The sequence below is a fragment of the Strix aluco genome, chromosome 7, assembly GCF_031877795.1.
Source record: "Strix aluco isolate bStrAlu1 chromosome 7, bStrAlu1.hap1, whole genome shotgun sequence".
NCBI classification, from domain to species: domain Eukaryota; kingdom Metazoa; phylum Chordata; class Aves; order Strigiformes; family Strigidae; genus Strix; species Strix aluco.
In genome coordinates, this window is record NC_133937.1 from 3,569,758 (window position 1) to 3,587,829 (window position 18,072).

Genomic DNA, 18,072 nt, shown 5'->3' on the forward strand with positions numbered 1-18,072 from the left:
CGGTGTTGCAGCACGCTGGGGCAGGAGCTGCTGCAGCGCTGCAGGCAGGGAGCCTCTCAGCCTATTCCAGGCATCAGAGTGGGGTCGTGGTGGTCGCAGTTTGCTGCTCTGTAAGGATTATCCAGCTCTGGACCGACTTTCCTGGGCAGCCGTGTGCACTGCCCAGCATTGCAGGGTGATGCTCAGAACAGCCTGCGCACGATGGTTCAGGCTGGGTTTGGCATTTCCTCCTCCGCATCCTTCCTGTTTGCGTTTCTCCCGCTGTTGGTAGCTCTGATAATCTTTAGAGCTGTTTCTTCAACTGCTTTTTACCAAAAAATGTAATTGGGCTTTGTTGGTCCCATCCAGTGGCTCTTTGCAGGCTGCCAGTGCAGGATGTCAGGCTGTATCTGGAGCTGACTGGACTTCACCTTGCAAAAACCAGCGTTTTAGATCCATATGCACTGGAACCTTTCAGCATAATTAACAAAAAATTTTTTTTGAGAATTTTGATCTTTCCAAATAAAAAGCATTTGGAAACTTTTGCCTTCTTTTCTTTTTTGGTAGTAATTTGGTGCCTGTGCCAACACTCTAGCTTACTCCCAAATACATAAATTTTTTTTGGACGGAGGAGGTTGCTGGGATTTGGGAAGATGTATGGTGTTTTCCTCTTTTTTTTTTTTTTTTTCTTTCTTCCTCTGTCATAGTTGTATATGCAACTTGACAAGAGATCCTGGCAGGCTGTTTCTTCGGAATAGTAAACAGAGCCAGTGCTGCAGTAGTTTGCAAATAAATAATGTATTACAGCCTGTCAAATAAAGCTTTGAGCAAATACCACTTTAAAGGGTCATATATTGTGAGCCTGAATATTACCCTGCAAATCACTATTTCCTAGACCCTTTTGATTCCTTATTACGCACACCGCAGCTCTCGGAACAGGTCACCTTTTTCAACTACCCTTAAACCTGACAGCATTAGTATTAGCGATATTTCTCCTATTGATGTTTGTTTAAGCAGCATAAATAAGCTCAAAAATCATCCCACAACACTCTTCTCTCCATCCAAAAGTCCTTGTAAATTTTTTTTTTGCCATCTCAAGTGGAAATAAGGGGCACGCACATGTCTATTTTTTAGATGTTTGCTTTGAGATTTTAGGGAATACATAGTTTGTTTGATTGTTTTTTAGGAGCAGCCTTCCTAGAAATTTAAGAGCCTGTTAAAATGTAGCTAGGTATTATGCTAATGCAAGTGTTTTAAGAAGATAGAAATTATTTTGCTAGGATGCCTGAAGTTCAGGAATATCTACATCAAATTTATAGAAGATATAGTGAGAAATATTTCTAAAAAATAAAACTAATAAGTTGAAATGCTGATTCTTGCACAGCAAGAGTACTATGCTTTGTGGTATTTAATATCCCTTTTAAAGCTGATGTGACAGTGTTTCATGCTCTTTCCTGGTGTTTATAGACTAGCAAGGCAGTAACTCTCAGATGAACCCGTGCACTGGTGGGTGTGGGCATTATTGCAGAAAAAACAGTGCAGAGTATCGCTTCATCCATGCAGCTCAGCAGTTGGTATTCCTGTCGTGGGATAAGTCCAGGGAATACAGATTCAAGTCCCGAAGCACAGACTGAGCTGATTTCCCCATCCTGTCGTGCTGCAGCTGCTGGCAGGGTTGCACTGTAGAGGTAATTGGCAAACAGCATGGGAAGTGCCACTGCTTTTTCTTTTGGCGTTGCTTTAGGAAAAGTTCGAGCTGTGTTGCCATCCTGCTGCACCGTGTTACGGCTGGGTGTTTCCCTCTCACATTGGTGGGCTTCGCGGCTCTTGCTGGTTTTGGTTTATCTTAAATGCTGTTTGAACCTCTGCTGAGTGCAGCCACTGGAAGGGTGTGATGGTTATTTTAACAATCTTCTTCAGCAAACAAAGCAAGCAAAACAAAATAAGCCCCTGTTCAGTGTACAGACCAAAAATCCAATGCCAGGTTAGGAAAGATAAAAAATTCTACTTTCCAAGTGTGAGGTTTTTACATCCCTTTGTGATTGTACGGTGATGCTAAGCTCTCTCTGAGGGTTTTGGTGCTCTCGCATCCCTCCCCGGGCAGTTGCAGAGCTGGTGTTGCTCTCTTGGGCATAGTTCAGTCTGGTGGCAGCGATGACAATACACTGCTCCCTGGTTTTTAAGCAGTTTTTTATACTTGTAATCTCCGATTATACAGGGTTTCAGGACTGGGTTTTAGCTAGAAATTTCCCATATTAATGCTGTTGGTTATGACAAATTTAATGAGGAAGGGGGAGAGTCATCTGGAATGAGAAGTCTTCCCCTGAGGAGTGTCTGGTACTTAAGCTTGACCTTTCTCTGAAAGAGGGATGTCCTGTGGGCAAGTTAAAATTTCATGTTCTGTTTTCTTTCTGAAGCACCGCTCTGTCTCAGCCAAGGCCATGCCTCCTGCTGCACCAAGCCTGAACTGGAAGGAGCAATACAGCCCTTACCCCATGATATATGGTGCGCCAGAACTGCAGGTCTGTGCTCATAGAGACATGATGCTGTTTCTACCCTAAAACTTCAGTTTCGATGATATTTCCTGGTTTCCCCATTGTTTCTTAGATTGGAAAAGCCTACATTTATGAGGTGGATGGTCTGAGTCCGCGGTGGCGTTTACGATGCCCCGTCTCCACAGTTAAGGAGGACACAGATGAAGTCCTCCTGCCCGTGCCAGATGGCTCCTCAGCCATCGGAGCTGCTTCATTTCCCAGCAATGAGCCTTGCAGCTGGTGGTGGCAGAAGGAGAGATGAAAGGAAACCAATGTCTGTTAAAGAAGTTCCAGCAAGTTTTTTTGAATAAAGATGTTTCTCATGGTGGTGTCTCTGAATTGATTCAGGCTGGATGCTTCTCAGAAGCTGGGATTTGATTTCTCACAGAAGAAGGTGGATTGAGTTAGTGGGGAAGAAAATAGTGCAGTCTGGAAGCAGGGAGATTAGGGGTCTGTCATTTTATTGGGGATCCTTGTATTGTCTTTCTATAAAGTTATGCAATTATGTGGATTTGGGATTTTTGGATTATGTGAATTATGGATGTGGAAGCAGAGAAGATTGTTTATTTGCCATCTGCTCTCATGTGATGAACCCTTTCTTCCATGCACTGAAGAAGAGAAAGGAGGGTTATTTATTCAGACAGAAAGCTAAGCTAGAAGGAAGCTTAGCCCCATTTCAGCTTATAGAGGAACATGAAGATGTTCATCCTGTCTGATGGAGTTGGTTTTTTTGGGAGATGGGACTATTTAACACAAGTTAAAGATTACGCATAGTCTTTTAAATGATTGTAGAAAGTATCCTAATGTGATATGTGGCTACTGGGACTGGGCTAGCAAAGCTGGGTCAGGTTGGCAGTGGGGGAGAGTGAAGTGCTGTGCCCCATTTCTCCTGCCTTCTTACCCTCCCACAAACATTTTCGATTTATTTGCGCATTGCTTTGGCTTTTAATGACTTTCAAAATACTAGCTATTATACTTTAGGCTAATTTCTTCAGCATCTTGGGTGTCCTGCCTTGCAGGAAGAACACTGGGCAGCGTTATATCTCACTATTTACTGTATCCTTGCCGGTGTGTGGATGCAGAATCCGCTGCTGGCACCAAGTGGCCGCGAGTGGAAGCTGCTCCGGAGGTGTTGGACTTGCCGGCCACCTGCCTCGCGTGTGTAGATTTTGGGGCTGCGGTTTGGAGGGGGTAAGACCTCCCCCACGCACTCGCCCTGTTCCCTCCCCAGTTTCCCCATGGTGAATGCTGTGCACGGAGCTCCTCCATCCCACGCCGGACGGTGCCCTGTGATGCCAGCTGAGCAATTGCCTTGGTCATGCTTTTCCTTTCAGTAAGATATATGAAAAGGAAAAAAGCTGTCAGAGGACTTGTTTGCTTACAATAAATCTCAGTGTGCACTGCCCTGCATCCCATCCTTGTGGGGTTTGGTTGGTTATTTTCCCTTCTGAGTGACTGAAAAAATAACGTGTACAGTAATGTCACATGCATGAAGGAAAGAATCATGATCACCTGAGGAAGGACACTATTTTTCCTGCCTTTTCAAAAATCTGAGGGATATTAACTTAACACTTCATAGACTGTGTTTTGAGTACTGAAAGAAAAATTGCTGTAGGCTTTGCACCCTCCTTCATTTTCAAGTAGAGTCAAGGGCGGAGCTGTGTTTGGCTGGCCAGAAGACATTCAAGAAGGCAGGAGAACACAGATGTAGTACCTCTGCTCCCAGACAGGGAGGTGGGAAGGGGGGGGTGTCAGGGGTAGATGTTTTTTTTTAGAAGTTAAAATTTTAGAAGCTAAAAGGTTTTTCCACTCACAAATTACTTGAAGCCAAGTTTCTTTATGAATATGCTTTTGTTGTGTTTTCTCAGTTCAGTGGTGATTATATTTGAATTTGGAAACTGGTTGGTGACCGGCTCTCGCTTACCAGCCCCTTTCCCAGCTGGCCTTTGGAATGAGCACCACTGTGTGCCTGTGTACGGGAGAGCATGATGCTTGGCTGCCAGGAGTTGACTGTGGGCATCTGTGAGGGTTTTGGTTTAATGTTAGAGGTGTTCATTTTAAAGTGAGATTAACCCAGAATAAGAAGCATTAATTCCATAGTTTTCATTCTTTTTTATTTCTCATGAATAATACTTGTGTGATGTTTTGACTCATCACTGCACCTGATGACCACCTGCAGAAGTTAAAAGTTGGAACCAGTTTCGGAGCCCACAGGGAGGTGGAATGAGTTGGTTTATTCACAAGATTTCAGGACAGTTTTGTAACTTTATAGATTCATATAAGTAAGTTATTTTAGTTCCTTCATCTTAGATTTGTTTTATCTTTATTTTGTCCTTTAATACAATCTCCCAACTGCGTGATAAATTAAAAGACTAAAGCTCTTTTCTCTCACACAGTGGGTCTGCTGCAGGTGAGGCTCTTGCTGTGATCAATTCTCGAGCTCTGGCAGTAGGATGGGGGCCCTACTTCATTTTCAATAAATTTTGCAAGACGCCAAAAATACTGCAAGCATCAGCATGTTAATTGTGCTCCATGTTTCAATACTGCTGCTCAGATCTGGTGAGATCCTCGTACTTGAATATTGGAGTCATTTTTAACAGATGTTGTAGAAAGGTTTGTCTCCAGAGGGACTTTCCCTGCCTGCCTTGGCTCGTGTCTTTGACAACCAATGCAGTAGCACTTGTTGATTTTTATGTTCCCTGTAGTACAGAAGAATCCCCAGTGCGCCTGGTCTAGACCAGATTGCCCAAACCCAGAGTTAGCATGTTTTGCTACTCTTCTGCCCGTCCTTTCCTTGTGTGAGTATGGTTGAAAGCGTGCCAGTAGTACCTGCCGGGAAACTTTTGGGCCAGTATGCTTCATTTTTGTAATGTAAAAGGATTAGCGGGTGTCAAGTGGCATCAGGCAACCTCTTGGGTGGAAAAATTTGTCATGTGGCTATTTAGACATACCAGCCCAGCTGCAGCTTCCCACCAAGGAGATCCCTAAAACCCTGAGGACCAGAAGTTGAGAAGGTGAATCACAGGAAGAATAAGCTTTTTTATTGCTTATTCTCTAGCTATAAATGTTTAGTAATAGGTGCCACTAAGTAAAATAACTTCATTTATCAGTTTTCAAGAGTGACATTTGAGATGCAGAAGTTAGTTGGCATTGAATTTTGTAAGTAATCCTGCTTAAAGCACTCTTGTCTGCCCTTTTCCCAGCTGCATGGAAACATTGATTGGAAATTACAGCATTATTCTTAATGTACCAACTTTTCCCCAGGTAATCCTTAAACTGTAGGTGTGTTTGATCTTTTGTTTGGGGAAGCCCGAGTGAGGGAAGCTGAAGGGCTTGCTGAGACCCTCTGCAGCAGCAGTGGGGCAATCGCCTTGAACATCTCAGAGTCATGGCTGAAAATGGGGAAAAAAGAGGAAAGCTGAGCTGAAACGATGTGTTTCATCATCGTGCTTCTGTTAAGACTTCTTCAGTGTGACATTTGGAGAATAATCCTACTTTCTTAAAGTTGGCACAAAAAGGCTTTGTGTGAGCCGTCAGGAGAAAAATGAAGATGAAAAGATTTTTTAATTTTTCTTTTCTGGTCTTTGTTGCATCTGGTAGTGCAAATCTGACCACTGTCTGAATGTCTGGTTACAAGAAAACTATGAGGACTTGGCCCTTTTTAATTTTCCCATCTGCAAGACCACAGGGAGCTGTGCTGCTTGTGTTATCCCATGGAGCTGCACAATGCCTGCTCCTTAATGCAGGGCAGGGGAGGACCGGAGGGGTTTTAGATGCTGATTCAACTTTTCTAAGCATATTCACCACTTAAGAGGGTGATTTTAGATATTCGGACCTGTTTCTTATCCTTTAATAAAAGATGCTACCTAAAGCTCTGCTAAAACTTGGGATATTTGAAGGTTATTGGTAGAAGAACACTGGTTTGTGTCTTTTGGGATGAAATTAGGAATATTATAGTAGAAGAAAGCATCGGTGCTGCTTTTGAAACAGTACTGACTGTGAATTTTTGTGTCCCTTGGGTAGTGTAAAACTTCTTCACGTTCTTCGAACATGGCAGAAAGAACTACCTCCACTTTTTAATGAACACATACTTTTCCTCCAAATGAGTTTTCCGTCTCCTTTCCCAGCACACGAGAAGGGGAGAGGCCATGTTTTGTGTTGTGAGTAATCCCCAAAGTCTGTATCAAACGACAGTAAAAATCACCATCTTTTTCCCACATATTGTGTGGGCTACTCAAGCAAAAGCTCGAGGTTGTAAGAATTTGTCCAGTCGGGAGCTGCCTCCTGCCAGCATAGTCCATCGAAACCCCTCCAGCCCTGGCTCTTCATGCATTTCAAATGCAGTAGAAATCAGTGTCCCACTGAGAGAAGCAGTGAAGGTCTGGCTGATCTGCTAATAATTAGAAAAATATTTACCCCCAACTTGGCATTAGCATGGAAATTGTAATAGCTTGTTTGCAAGCAGCCTAGTCACTATATAGCATAGCTGAAAAGCACTCTATATTAAAAGCATATATAGCTGCCATGCCTGGAGCTCTGCCTACGCAAGGATTGAAAGCAGGGCTGGTGGAGCTGCCAGCCTTCATCTCCTCACCTTGATCTCAGTTGGGTGCCTTGCTGGTTTTTGTAATTAAGCTCTGTAATTAAGCACAGAAGAGCGGTTGAAGCAGAAATGGTTAACTCACCGAGCCAAGTCAGTGGTACTAAGTTGTTCCATAGGAGTTTAAAAATTAATTTTGTTGTTAAATGTCATCTTCTGGCTTGTGATCAGCTATGTATAGGTTATATGTTTTCTGATAAATTTGAAGGAAATCACATTAAGGGATCCTGAATGCTGAGATCTGTGAAAGTGAAGTCGGTTGAAGTCTAACGTTGATGTTTGTAGAGCCACAAAGAGGTGGGGAAGAAAGGAAAAGATGAAATCTGCCTTATTCAGCTAGCAGAGACTTGGTGCTCCAACCCAGCACCTTCCTAAGTTGTGGAATTGCTCTGCCCTCCTCCCCTGCAGCGAAAGCTAGGAGAACATAAACTAATGCTGGAGAGATGGATTAATGGAGAAAACCTTCCTCTGCTGAAGGGCTTGTGGGAAGTTCTGCAGGGGCCTCACAGCAGTGTTGGTAAGGGTCAGGGACTGAAGGGGCTGAGGAGAACTTTCTGGGACTGGGGAAGGTGAGGTCTGGAGACCTCCATTAGCCTTCCCTTGTTGGGACACTGGTACAGGACTTGGAGCAGAGAAGAGCTGAAATGAGACCTAGTTTTTGCAAGACTTTTCTTTCCTGGTTTGTTAACCACCATCCCCCTTTATAGCAATCCTACATGCACTACTTTTGAAGCACATACTTGCACGTTAGCTCAGTCCTGCACAGATCTTTGATCCATCAGAAAGGGTCACTGCAGCAGCCAGATTCTCTGGGTGATGATTCAGACCTCCAAGCTGGAGTGCGTGTGAAGAACACCTTAGTATTTCTTCTTGCTTTCCAACCCTTTGGAGACCTGTGGACACTAACTTGGTTTCAAGCTGAGGTAATCATCCTGCATTTTCATGTTCAGCTCTACAAATGCTGGCCCCCTGCGAGATAAAACTAGGAGGGTGAGATACAAAGACTTCTTCCAGAAGTTGTCCAAGGAATAGCACGTAGGGAAAACGTTGGCATTGTTGGAGACGGTCCTTGGGAAAGCAAATATTCAAGTGCGTTAGGCTTTCTTCTTCATAAGTGTTTCCTGCAATGTTCATTTTTTGTTACAGTGCCTTTTTATGCTCTTACCCTGACTGAAGCGTTCTGCTGCACAGTCTTGTTTTCATCTCCCCCTTTTATTTTCTTCGCCCCCATTCCAGTTTGAGCGGCACGACCCAGTGGAGGGGCGGATCACGGAGCGGCAGTTTGGCAGCATGCTGCTGGCCTACAGTGGGGTGCAGTCCAAGAAGCTCACCGTCATGCTGAAGCAGCTCAAGAAACACTTCCAAGATGGAGAGGTCAGTGGCATTCACAGCAAATTCAGGAAGTTGGGGGGGGGGGGCACCTGTCCCACACCGTGCTGAGAAATGAGTAAGCAATCTCCATCTTCTTAAGAAAAGCACCCGCACCTTGTTAAGCAGTGTGGGGAGACACACTGACTCTGCAGATAATAAATACTTTGGCAGCAGTAGGGAGGTAGAAGAGGTGGGAGTGCAGTGGCCAGTGTCCAGCTCAGGGTGTAGGCTTGTCCCTATTAAAATAGATGCTGTAATTTTCAAAATTTAAATTCGCTGAACAGTACCCTGGGTCTGGAGCCAGAATAAACATTGAAGACATGTTCCTAGTTACTGGCTTGACCTTGGATTAATTAGCTGCTCTGACTGGGCAGTTTATTATTTAGTTATTAACTTATGTGAAAAATTATTTGAATTAGTCATGAATTAGAAAGGAATAAGGTTGCAGATCCTACACTTATTAATTTAGTGAGACCTTGGAATAAGACATCTGTACCAAAAGGACGTGCTTTATCAGGTAAGGAAAATATGGGCTGCTAAATTACTTCAGTATTAGAATTTCATGTCTACTTCTATAAAGATGGATTGTTCTTTTATTAACTAGGTTATAAACAAGCGATTCATCAAAATGAGAATAGATGGAAGGTCTTTGTCTGCATATTGGGTCGGTCTGACTGTTTTAGAGGCGCGTCCTTCTGACATCAGATCTGGCGTTTCTTAACTGGTTTAGATGCAAAGTGTGTTACAAAACACAAGTGTTGGTCAGGGTCTCATCCTTTTTTGTCCCTTTTTCGTGCCTTAGCTGGACTCCTGTGATGTGCAGGAATTCTCAGTTCATGTGAAGCCACTTCAAAGATGTTTTCCCCCCTCGTTTTCTCCCCCTTTCACTTGTGCAGGAGGAGAGTTTGAGCATACTGAAGTAGTGGGGCATGCAGACTAATAGGTCTCTACTAACTGCAAATAATGTCAAAAACTTAAAAACTGGAGGAAACTGTAAGTGAGCCGTAAGGCAACGCTCAGAGTTGCGTTCCTGCCAGAGAAGCCATGGTACCTGCAGTTTCTTGTGGCCTCAGGGTGCCAGAAAGAGCATTTTTTTGCAGATTCCTTCATGTTTTGTAGGAAAATAGGCTCAGTATTTAAGAGGCTGTTATCAATAGATGGTGTCAACATGTCATCAGAGCTGACATGCATTGTGTGTTAATATTTGAAATCTCACTTCTCCAGCTCTTTGTCACTGGCTTAAATAAGGCCATTGATGTTTCCAGGGTTGTGTCCGTTTATTTGATCTTTGAGCGAGACGCTGCAGATCTGGCTTTTCTAATACCTCTGCTCCTCTTGAGTTTTAACAGGAAGCGTTTGATTTTTCATGGAAAAATACTCCACTGTGATGTGTGTCTAACAGAAAATACCAGCTGTTGTTACATTCCCAAACCATTGATTCTTTTTCTGTAATTTGTGGCGGTTTTTATATATATTATTGAACAGTAGCTGGGGGAATGAGAAATTAGGCAGAGGGAGTTATTTCAGAAGGTTTCTTACAGCAGATGTTTTCTTCCTTTCATGTGTAAGCCAAGGCCCTGACATCTGTGGCAGAGAAAGAACTTTTTTTTTTTTACCTTATTCCTTATCCCCAAATCAGCCAGACTGTGTTCCTATTTGCAGATAACCAGATTCAGAGCAAGTCTTTTTCTTTCTTTATTCCAAGGACTTTCAAGGAGAGAAATTGGGGAATAGGGCAAAAAATTACATTTTCAAGAAACAGAATTAGTGGAAAACACGTGATTCCTTAGACCAGGGGGAATGAAACACCCAAAATCCTAAAGCGAGATGGCCTCTCTTTTAGCAAGTACAAGATATTTAATGCTTTGAGAAGATGTAAAGGATGCAAGAAGTGCCAGCTGCTTTGCACTGGAGGCAGATAAGCCTTTTTTGCAGCCAGGACAGCTGAAAGTCAGTGCTTATGCAGAGCTAGAGAAATCAGGCACTGAAATCCTCCACTGCAGCAGGTTTTATCTCTTGGAGAATTCAGCCTGGTGCCTAACTTTGCATTGTCTTTTCTACAAAGGAACCTTTTCTTGAAAGTTTGTGGGGTTCTTTTTTTCCCTTGGGATATTTTAGAAGATCATATCCCTTGCAGATTTGTGAGCAGCACTTTGTGTCTAAATACACTTAGGTACTTTTATTGGATCACCCTGGTGCAGCTGTCAGTGTTTTTACATATCTTAAATTTCCCCACCTCTTTAGAAACAGGACTGCCATGACCAGAGTCACATTAACCACCTTTCGAGCTTTCTGGACAACGTATTCAGGGATGCACTTGCAAAGTTTGCTTTGTAGATGAATGGAGTATTAAGCCAGAGAGCGTTCTCCCACTTGAAACTGCAGAAGCTCAACACTGGCATTGTGTCTTCCTCTGTGTTTGCAACCCAGTCATCTGCAGAGCAAGCAGCTGCTTCGGTCGGGCTCTGCTTTACTCCCATCCTATAAAAAAGGAGCAGAGCCAGTGCTATCCACTGCTCCCCCTTCGGGTCCCAGACCTCAAAGAGACATTAAAGCCACACAGCCACTTCATTTATCCTGCAGTACTTTCCAGTCACTGAACACCTTGTAGGTCAGAGAGGTTTACGATGCAAACATTTTGTAGGAAGATTTTTCCCCAAATCCCTTCCTTTCACACTTCACTGGCCTGCTTGTGTAGCAGCATAGTATCATTATCTGCACAGTTTACTAACTCCCCTCTACACTGAAAGCAATAGGGGATTTGACCTGCTATTGCTTTCCAAAGTGGGAGTAAAATAATTTTAGTAGTGTGATGCTGGGAGGAGAATGTCAGTAATTGTACCAAATCTACCTGGGAAGCTTTACCTTGGCAACTCAGTTTACCTTGTGAGTACTTTCTAATGAAATCTGCCAAACGTCATCTTCACTGTCTGATGGAGTTACCTTTTCTGCACAAGGCAACCCTGGCAGCCTCCAAAATGTTAAAGCTCTAGTTTTAATCTTAAACTTTAGCCATATTCCCACATCGTTAACCCACACTGCTGCTTTTAGGAATGTCATGTTTTCTTGTAGTAATTGATTATCTGCTTTCATTTTTATATTTTTTGTGATTCCAAATTAACACAAGCCCCTGTTATATAACGGAAACATCTATCGGTCTTTCAATGGAGACGTGAATAACTTACAAAGAGCTGAGCAGCGCTGACAAAAACATCGATGGGGAATAGATAAATTTCCATGCTCAGACTTCTGACTGATGAAGGCGATCATTCATCTGTCAACTTGTCGGTGCTGAGGCTGTCCCAGTCTCTCATTTTATTTTTACTTTGGTAGCTGGAAAGGAATCAACACTCATGCCAGCCTCAACTACAGGATTGATCAATAAAATATTAAATTTCATAATACTGATGGCATTTTTGCTACAGAGATTCAGTATCTCTATCCACATGAAAGCCCAGATTTCTAGGATGCCCCTGTACATCATTGCTTTTGCTTTTTCAGCTGGTGAAATGAGCACAAGTTTAGGTGCGTAAGCATGAAACCCTTCCCTGTTACCCGCTGAAACAATACAACTGCAATGTTGGTACTAAACAAGGGGCTGTTCTGCACGGACAGCAGTGCTGTTTGGCCTTGACATCTGCCATTTCATGGTGGAAAATTCCAGGAAAATGCAAAGTTGGGGCTCTTTGCTTAGAATAGCTGCTGGGATGCCTTGTAGCCACTACTGCAAACCTCAGATGTCCCAAACAAAGCAGGTAAGCCACAGCACAGTGTCTTCTGCTGGCCGCACGCCTCCTGGTTCCTGCAGGCTTTCCCCATTTTTAGTGCTGTGCTCCCAGGCAGGAGCACGTCAGTCTGGAAACACATAGCAGGGGGGCATCTGGATGGGCATCTGAATTGCAGAGATCTTTTCTCCTCTAGATCTGTTGTACAAAAGAGCAATCTCTGCAGTACTTCCTGCAGAAGTACCTGATTTATTTGATTTTTTTTGCTAGGGCAGTATTTTATTTAATTCTGCCATACATCTTTTAGCATATCCCTTGACAAGCAGAGCAGGTATACATTTAAAGAAAGATCCCTGTACAGTAACTGGGGATTTTTTTCAGATCCATTGTCCGTGTGTGCATTTTGCTATCTCATCCTTTTTGGTCTGGATCCATGAATCCAGGGCTTACAAAATCTGCTGTTGCATTTGTCACTGTGCACGCTGTGCAACGTACATTAGCAGTGCATTGCCCTGTACTCAGTTACAGCAAAGATAAGAACAAGCTGCAAATTTTCTGTAATTCTTCTGCTTACCATTCTAGAGGCACCATGTCTGTATGAGAAGATCGTAAAAAATGTGCTTTGTCTTTCAAGAAAAAGATAGGTGGCTTCTTCCCTGATTAGAAGTTGTTGGGAAGAGTTTGAGCAAAGTTACAATGGATCATATAAATTTATATTTGACAGTACCCACTGAATGTGTGCTCTTCCATCCAGACCATGAAACCCTGCTGTGTTCTGCAGTTGTTATATCAGTCTGTTGTGCTAGACAGGATAGGAGGAGCCTGAACCTGAACTCCTCTTGACAAGCTGATTTGTCTCTTCCAGAGAGGAAGGCTGAGTGGTTATTACTGTGGTGATGATTTACCTCCTCCACTGGCTTCAGGCCACGACTGTGGTGGGGGAGTTTGGAGGCTGCAGCTCTTGTCCCAGCACTGATGCAACTGTGCTGGTGCCGAACAGGTTGATAAAACCAGGTGTGGTGGTGTGTAGTGTAACCGGGTGGGAGTCCCACAGCTGTGCTTGTCAGCAGTCGTTCTGCCGGTGTGCTCCTCGCCGGTCGGATCACGCAGAGAGGAGCGTGTTGCATATCCCCCGCCCTGCAGGCTGTGCTGGGAGGCAGCGGTGCCAGCGCTGGGGGATCTCAGGATGCCTTTCCGTGGCTCTCCGGCTGCGTGGCTGTAGGCGCTCACCGAGCGCATGCTCGCCAGTCCCAGGGTGAGCTGAGCCCCCGGTGACTGTGCCGGTAAGTAGAGCAGACAGCGATCCTGCCACCACCAGCAAAGCTAACTGGGGCACATCTATACGTGTGGTTTTGCAATGTCACCTTCTGCGACACTGGGTAAGATGTGGATCCCCCTCAGGGATCCCGGAATCTCTTGGGAGAGGCCTTGCAGCATGTGAACTATTTCACAGCATCACCAAGGTTGGAAAAGACCTTATAGATCCTCCAGTCCAACCATTAACCTCACACTGACCATTCCCAACTCCACCAGATCCCTCAGCGCTGGGTCAACCCGACTCTTAAACCCCTCCAGGGATGGGGACTCCACCCCTGCCCTGGGCAGCCCATTCCAACGCCCATCAACCCCTTCTGGAAAGAAATACTTCCTAATAGCCAGCCTAAACCTTCCCTGGTGCAGCTTGAGGCCATTCCCTCTTGTCCTGGCACTTGTTCCTTGGTTAAAGAGACTCATCCCCCCCTCTCTGCACCCTCCTTTCAGGTAGTTGTAGAGGGCGATGAGGTGTCCCCTCAGCCTCCTCTTCTCCAGACTAAACAACCCCAGTTTCCAGTATTTCATTATTGTTGTTGCAAGTGTGCAGGCTTAAAGAAGATATATAAATTAACCTGCTTGCAGCAGTCTCCTGCATCCCAGTCACAGGCTTACGGTGTGTCTGCTCTTCTGGGTGAGAGCTGGCTGCGGAGCAAGGGCCAGAAAAATGCTTTTCAGTCTCTGCTGTTGCCAACTGTGCATGGGGAAGTCCCTTCCCATTGCACAGCTGGTGGGGTCACGAGAGGAGCAGAAGTGGTTAACAAAAGTACAGGTCACAAACCATATCGAGTACCAAGGTAGGAATGTTTTGAGCATGCAGATGAATTCCCCTCTGGCTGCAGCTTTGGGCTGTAGTCACTTTGTTGTTTGTAATCTGGGTAGTGTCACGATCTCCTTCTCCCATCACCGTAAGACCATCGTTTCTGTGTCCTAGGGGCTGACATTTGAGGAGGTGGAGAGCTTCTTCACTTTTCTGAAGAACATAAACGACGTGGACACGGCTTTGAGCTTCTACCACATGGCTGGAGCTTCGCTTGATAAAGGTATTAAAACCTGCGGGACGGATGGGTGCTGAGAGCTTGGGGAGCACGACTCGTGCTGTGTGTTTGGAGTTGGGAAGATGTCAAGCGAGCCCAGGCTGACAAGTTAAAAATGTACTGGAATTGCAGTTCCTCTCTGTAATGAGAAGTTTAACTTGCTACATCCATGGATAAAGAGGGATTTCAGGTTTTATACTTCCCTAGTTTTAGATACAGAAGAGGAAAAAAAAGGTGAAATGTATAGCCTGAATAGATTAGTAAGTGGTGATATCATGGTGATATCTTCAGCAGGACTGTTCAGGCCTGATGTATACAGAGGCAAGATGACCTAGTGAGTGTATCACAGGCTCTGCTACCAGATCCCAGGCACACCAGTGTTTCTTCTTCATCCCTGTCTTCTGAAGTGACGTTTTTTTATCCTTGTACAAAGTACTTGAAAAATTATTGTTGGCAAAGACAAGCAGTATTATAAAAAGTGTTCTTGCAAACTGTATCTTCTGTAGAGATCTCTGTGGTTGACATGGCAGAGGCACGAACCAGCAGTGGAGCTGGTGGTAGGAACTGTTCAACCTTTGTTTTGCTTTGCTTAAAAATGAGGCTTTGCCTAGAAATCTTATTGGCTGTATGGCCAGATGCTGAATTTCTGATCTGAAATCCAAGTAATGGCAAGCACTTCTGGAGCTCCCAGGCATGTTGGAGGGAAGGAGAGGGAGCACTGGAACCCCACTGAGGTCCCAGACTGAGCATTAAAGTCTGTCCAGAGCAGACTCTCTTCAGGTAACCCACAGTCCAGAGGCTGCACGTGGCCAGAGCCGCTGGCGGAATAAACCTCAGAGCTCATGTTTCCTGGGGAGCTTGGCAGTAGTGTGGTTCATCAATCAGCCCAGTCCATATCCTTCTTCATCTCATCATGTGTTTTCTTTTCTTAGCTAATCCATATCAGGTATGTTCTCAGATCTGACACACTTATTTAAAAAAGAAAAAAAACAAACCATACATTTGAAGAAAAAAAAAAAAGTCCAGTGCTCTGCTGCCAGGATCTGTCACAAGTGCGTGCTTTTGTTTTCTAGATTTTTTTTTTGAAGAGATGTGTTTTTAACACACTAAGGCTGGGAATATGAAAATAAAGATGGCAAACTCATTAAAAGTTTTTTAGGCTAAGTGCAGACTCTTGCCTACTAGAAAGTTAAATCTGATGTGTTTAGGCAGCTGCAAAATTAAATGTTTTGGAAGTAAGCTATTCTTCCAACCGCTGCTGTTGTGGGAATATTAAGACGTTAATAGGTTTTTGGGCTGTGGAATTACAAAGGGAGTCAGGTGTGTCACATCTCTTCTTGCGTGTGTCAGCAGCCCTTCTCATCTTTGATTTTTGGGGGAAGTCATCCATACTATTTGTTTTAGATCACCATTATCTTAAGACTTAAAAGAACCTGATAGGATTTTCTTTCATTTAAAAGTAAAAATATGAAGTATGTATGTGCTGCTGCTGTGCAGAGCCCTTTCTGCAGCATCCCACGAGGAGGTAGTAGCCCAGCAAATCCAATTTACTCAGTGTCTACAGTAAATCAGCGATTGCCCCGTCATGAAATATGTATTTGTGGAGTACTGAGGCCCACGTGCAGTTGGTAAATCAGTGTGATCGCTGTTTAATTATGTGCAATTAATGAGCTTGTGCTGGAGCCACAGCCATTAGGCTGGGAGTATTTGGCTGGAGTCAGTAAACCTTGGGGAGGGTCGGTGATGTGCAGGGCATAGCTTCAAACCGCTGGCAGTTGTCCCCAGGCCCGTGTCCCTGCCTGCAGAGTCCCGGCTGTTGAGAGGGATTTCCTCGGGCTTGGACAGAAGAGGAGCATTATCCTGCAAATCCCCTCTTTGTGTGTGTCTGGTAGCTGACAGGAATCACCCCTCTTGTCCTTCTGTGCTGCTCAACCCAGAGATGCTCTGGGTAGGAGGTGTGAGGAGAGCGTTTTGCTGTGGTCCTAACAAAGGTGCAAAGCAAGCTGCAGCGATAGACCTGGGCTTTGCAGCAGGGATCTGTGTGTTCCTGTTGCTAAATTGTCTATGCATTACCCGTTTCCATATGCATGTACTCCAGGTCTGGATATTGCACCCACAAATCAAGGAAGCAATAAATGGGGTGTCCTCTTCCAAAAGTCATGCTTTCACAAGGTTGCTTATTAAAAACCAACAAATGTAAAAATTGCTCATCATATGGGGAGGAGGAAGAGAATAGCTTGTGTATCAAATAAATCACTGCTAATCTAATGCAGCAAATGTTATTATAATTTTAAAGGGGTCGTTTAAACTTTAAGAGGAGAAGAAATGGATGGCACCAAACAGCCATAGCTTGACAACTTGTTTTATGTGTTGAATTAAAGTAGCCTCTTCCTCTAAAAAGGATCATAAACCTGTATTTTAATGACCCATAGAATAACACACAGATTATTTGTTAGTCCATCTTTCATTTTACCAGAAACATAATAGCTGTCATTCTCTTAAATAATAAACATTACTTAAAAAACTTTCCCAGCCTGGGCTTACAGCTGGCAGCAGGACAGGAGCCGAATTCATCACTTATTCCCCTTCCAAGGCGAGAGTGTGAATTGCACTTTTTTTTTGGCACTGTCTGCAGTCAGACTTTCCAAGCAGCCGTTCTGCTGGCACCAGCAGAGAGCCACGGTAGAGCTCCTTCGTGTTTTAGGGCAAGGCACAGATGCGCTTTGCTAGAGATGGGCCAAAGCGAGGGGAGACAGCTGAGCCCACTGCTTGCTCCGGTGGCTCGGCCGGCTCAGAGTGGGGCTGGAGCCCAGGAGCAGTTGATGGAAGATTGTTTTATTTGAAGTATGGAGCTTGAAACAGCTGCAGACTTGACAGGGAGTTTGGAAGGAGGTAGAGGTGAGTTCTGAGTGCAGCACGTATTTGTCATTGAACTGCTGCTTACTTTAATCTGCCTTCAGAGCTGGATGAAAGAAGCCAGTCCCCCATGGAGGCACAGCTCAGATTGCTACTCTAGAGTCATGGCACGTGGTCAACACTGGTAGTTGGGTGGGGAGGACTTCTGTAGGTAGGTGATGTTGGCAGGGATCTCTAGAGACCCTCTAGTTTAACAGGGTCACCTACAGCAGCTTGCCCAGGGCCACCTACAGTCAGGTTTTGGCTGTCTTCAAGGATGGAGATGCCACAGTCTCCCTGGGCATGTAAGAAAGCCTGGGTGAGTATTTGTGATAATTAGTAAGGAGAAGAGTCAACTGATGAAATCTGGTGTCCTGCAGAGGCAAGTCAGGGTCACCATTTGACACCTTTTCTGCTCTCACAGCAGTGCATTGACGTGTGTGTATGTGTGTGTGTGTCCTGATGAGGAGGGACCGTGGAAGTGCTCAGCATGGTGTCCTCAAGCAGGACTTGGTCTGGAGCTCTCCCGCCCTTTGGTTTTAGTACATGCACAATTACGGTGTGCGGTGTTTGCTGAGCACTGATGCAACGAGTTGTTGGGTAAAGCTCTGTCACAGCAG

General features: G+C 44.5%; 1 protein-coding gene across 3 annotated transcripts in view; it reads left to right on the forward strand.

Annotated features, from left to right (window-relative positions):
* MICU1 (mitochondrial calcium uptake 1) overlaps positions 1-18,072 on the forward strand; it is a 110,479-nt gene that overhangs the window by 84,952 nt on the left and 7,455 nt on the right. For all 3 annotated transcript variants that reach the window (XM_074830200.1, XM_074830203.1, XM_074830201.1), the window contains 2 exons: positions 8,350-8,487; positions 14,455-14,563. In XM_074830200.1, the coding sequence (XP_074686301.1) occupies positions 8,350-8,487; positions 14,455-14,563 (247 nt within the window). The remainder of the gene's footprint in view (positions 1-8,349; positions 8,488-14,454; positions 14,564-18,072) is intronic.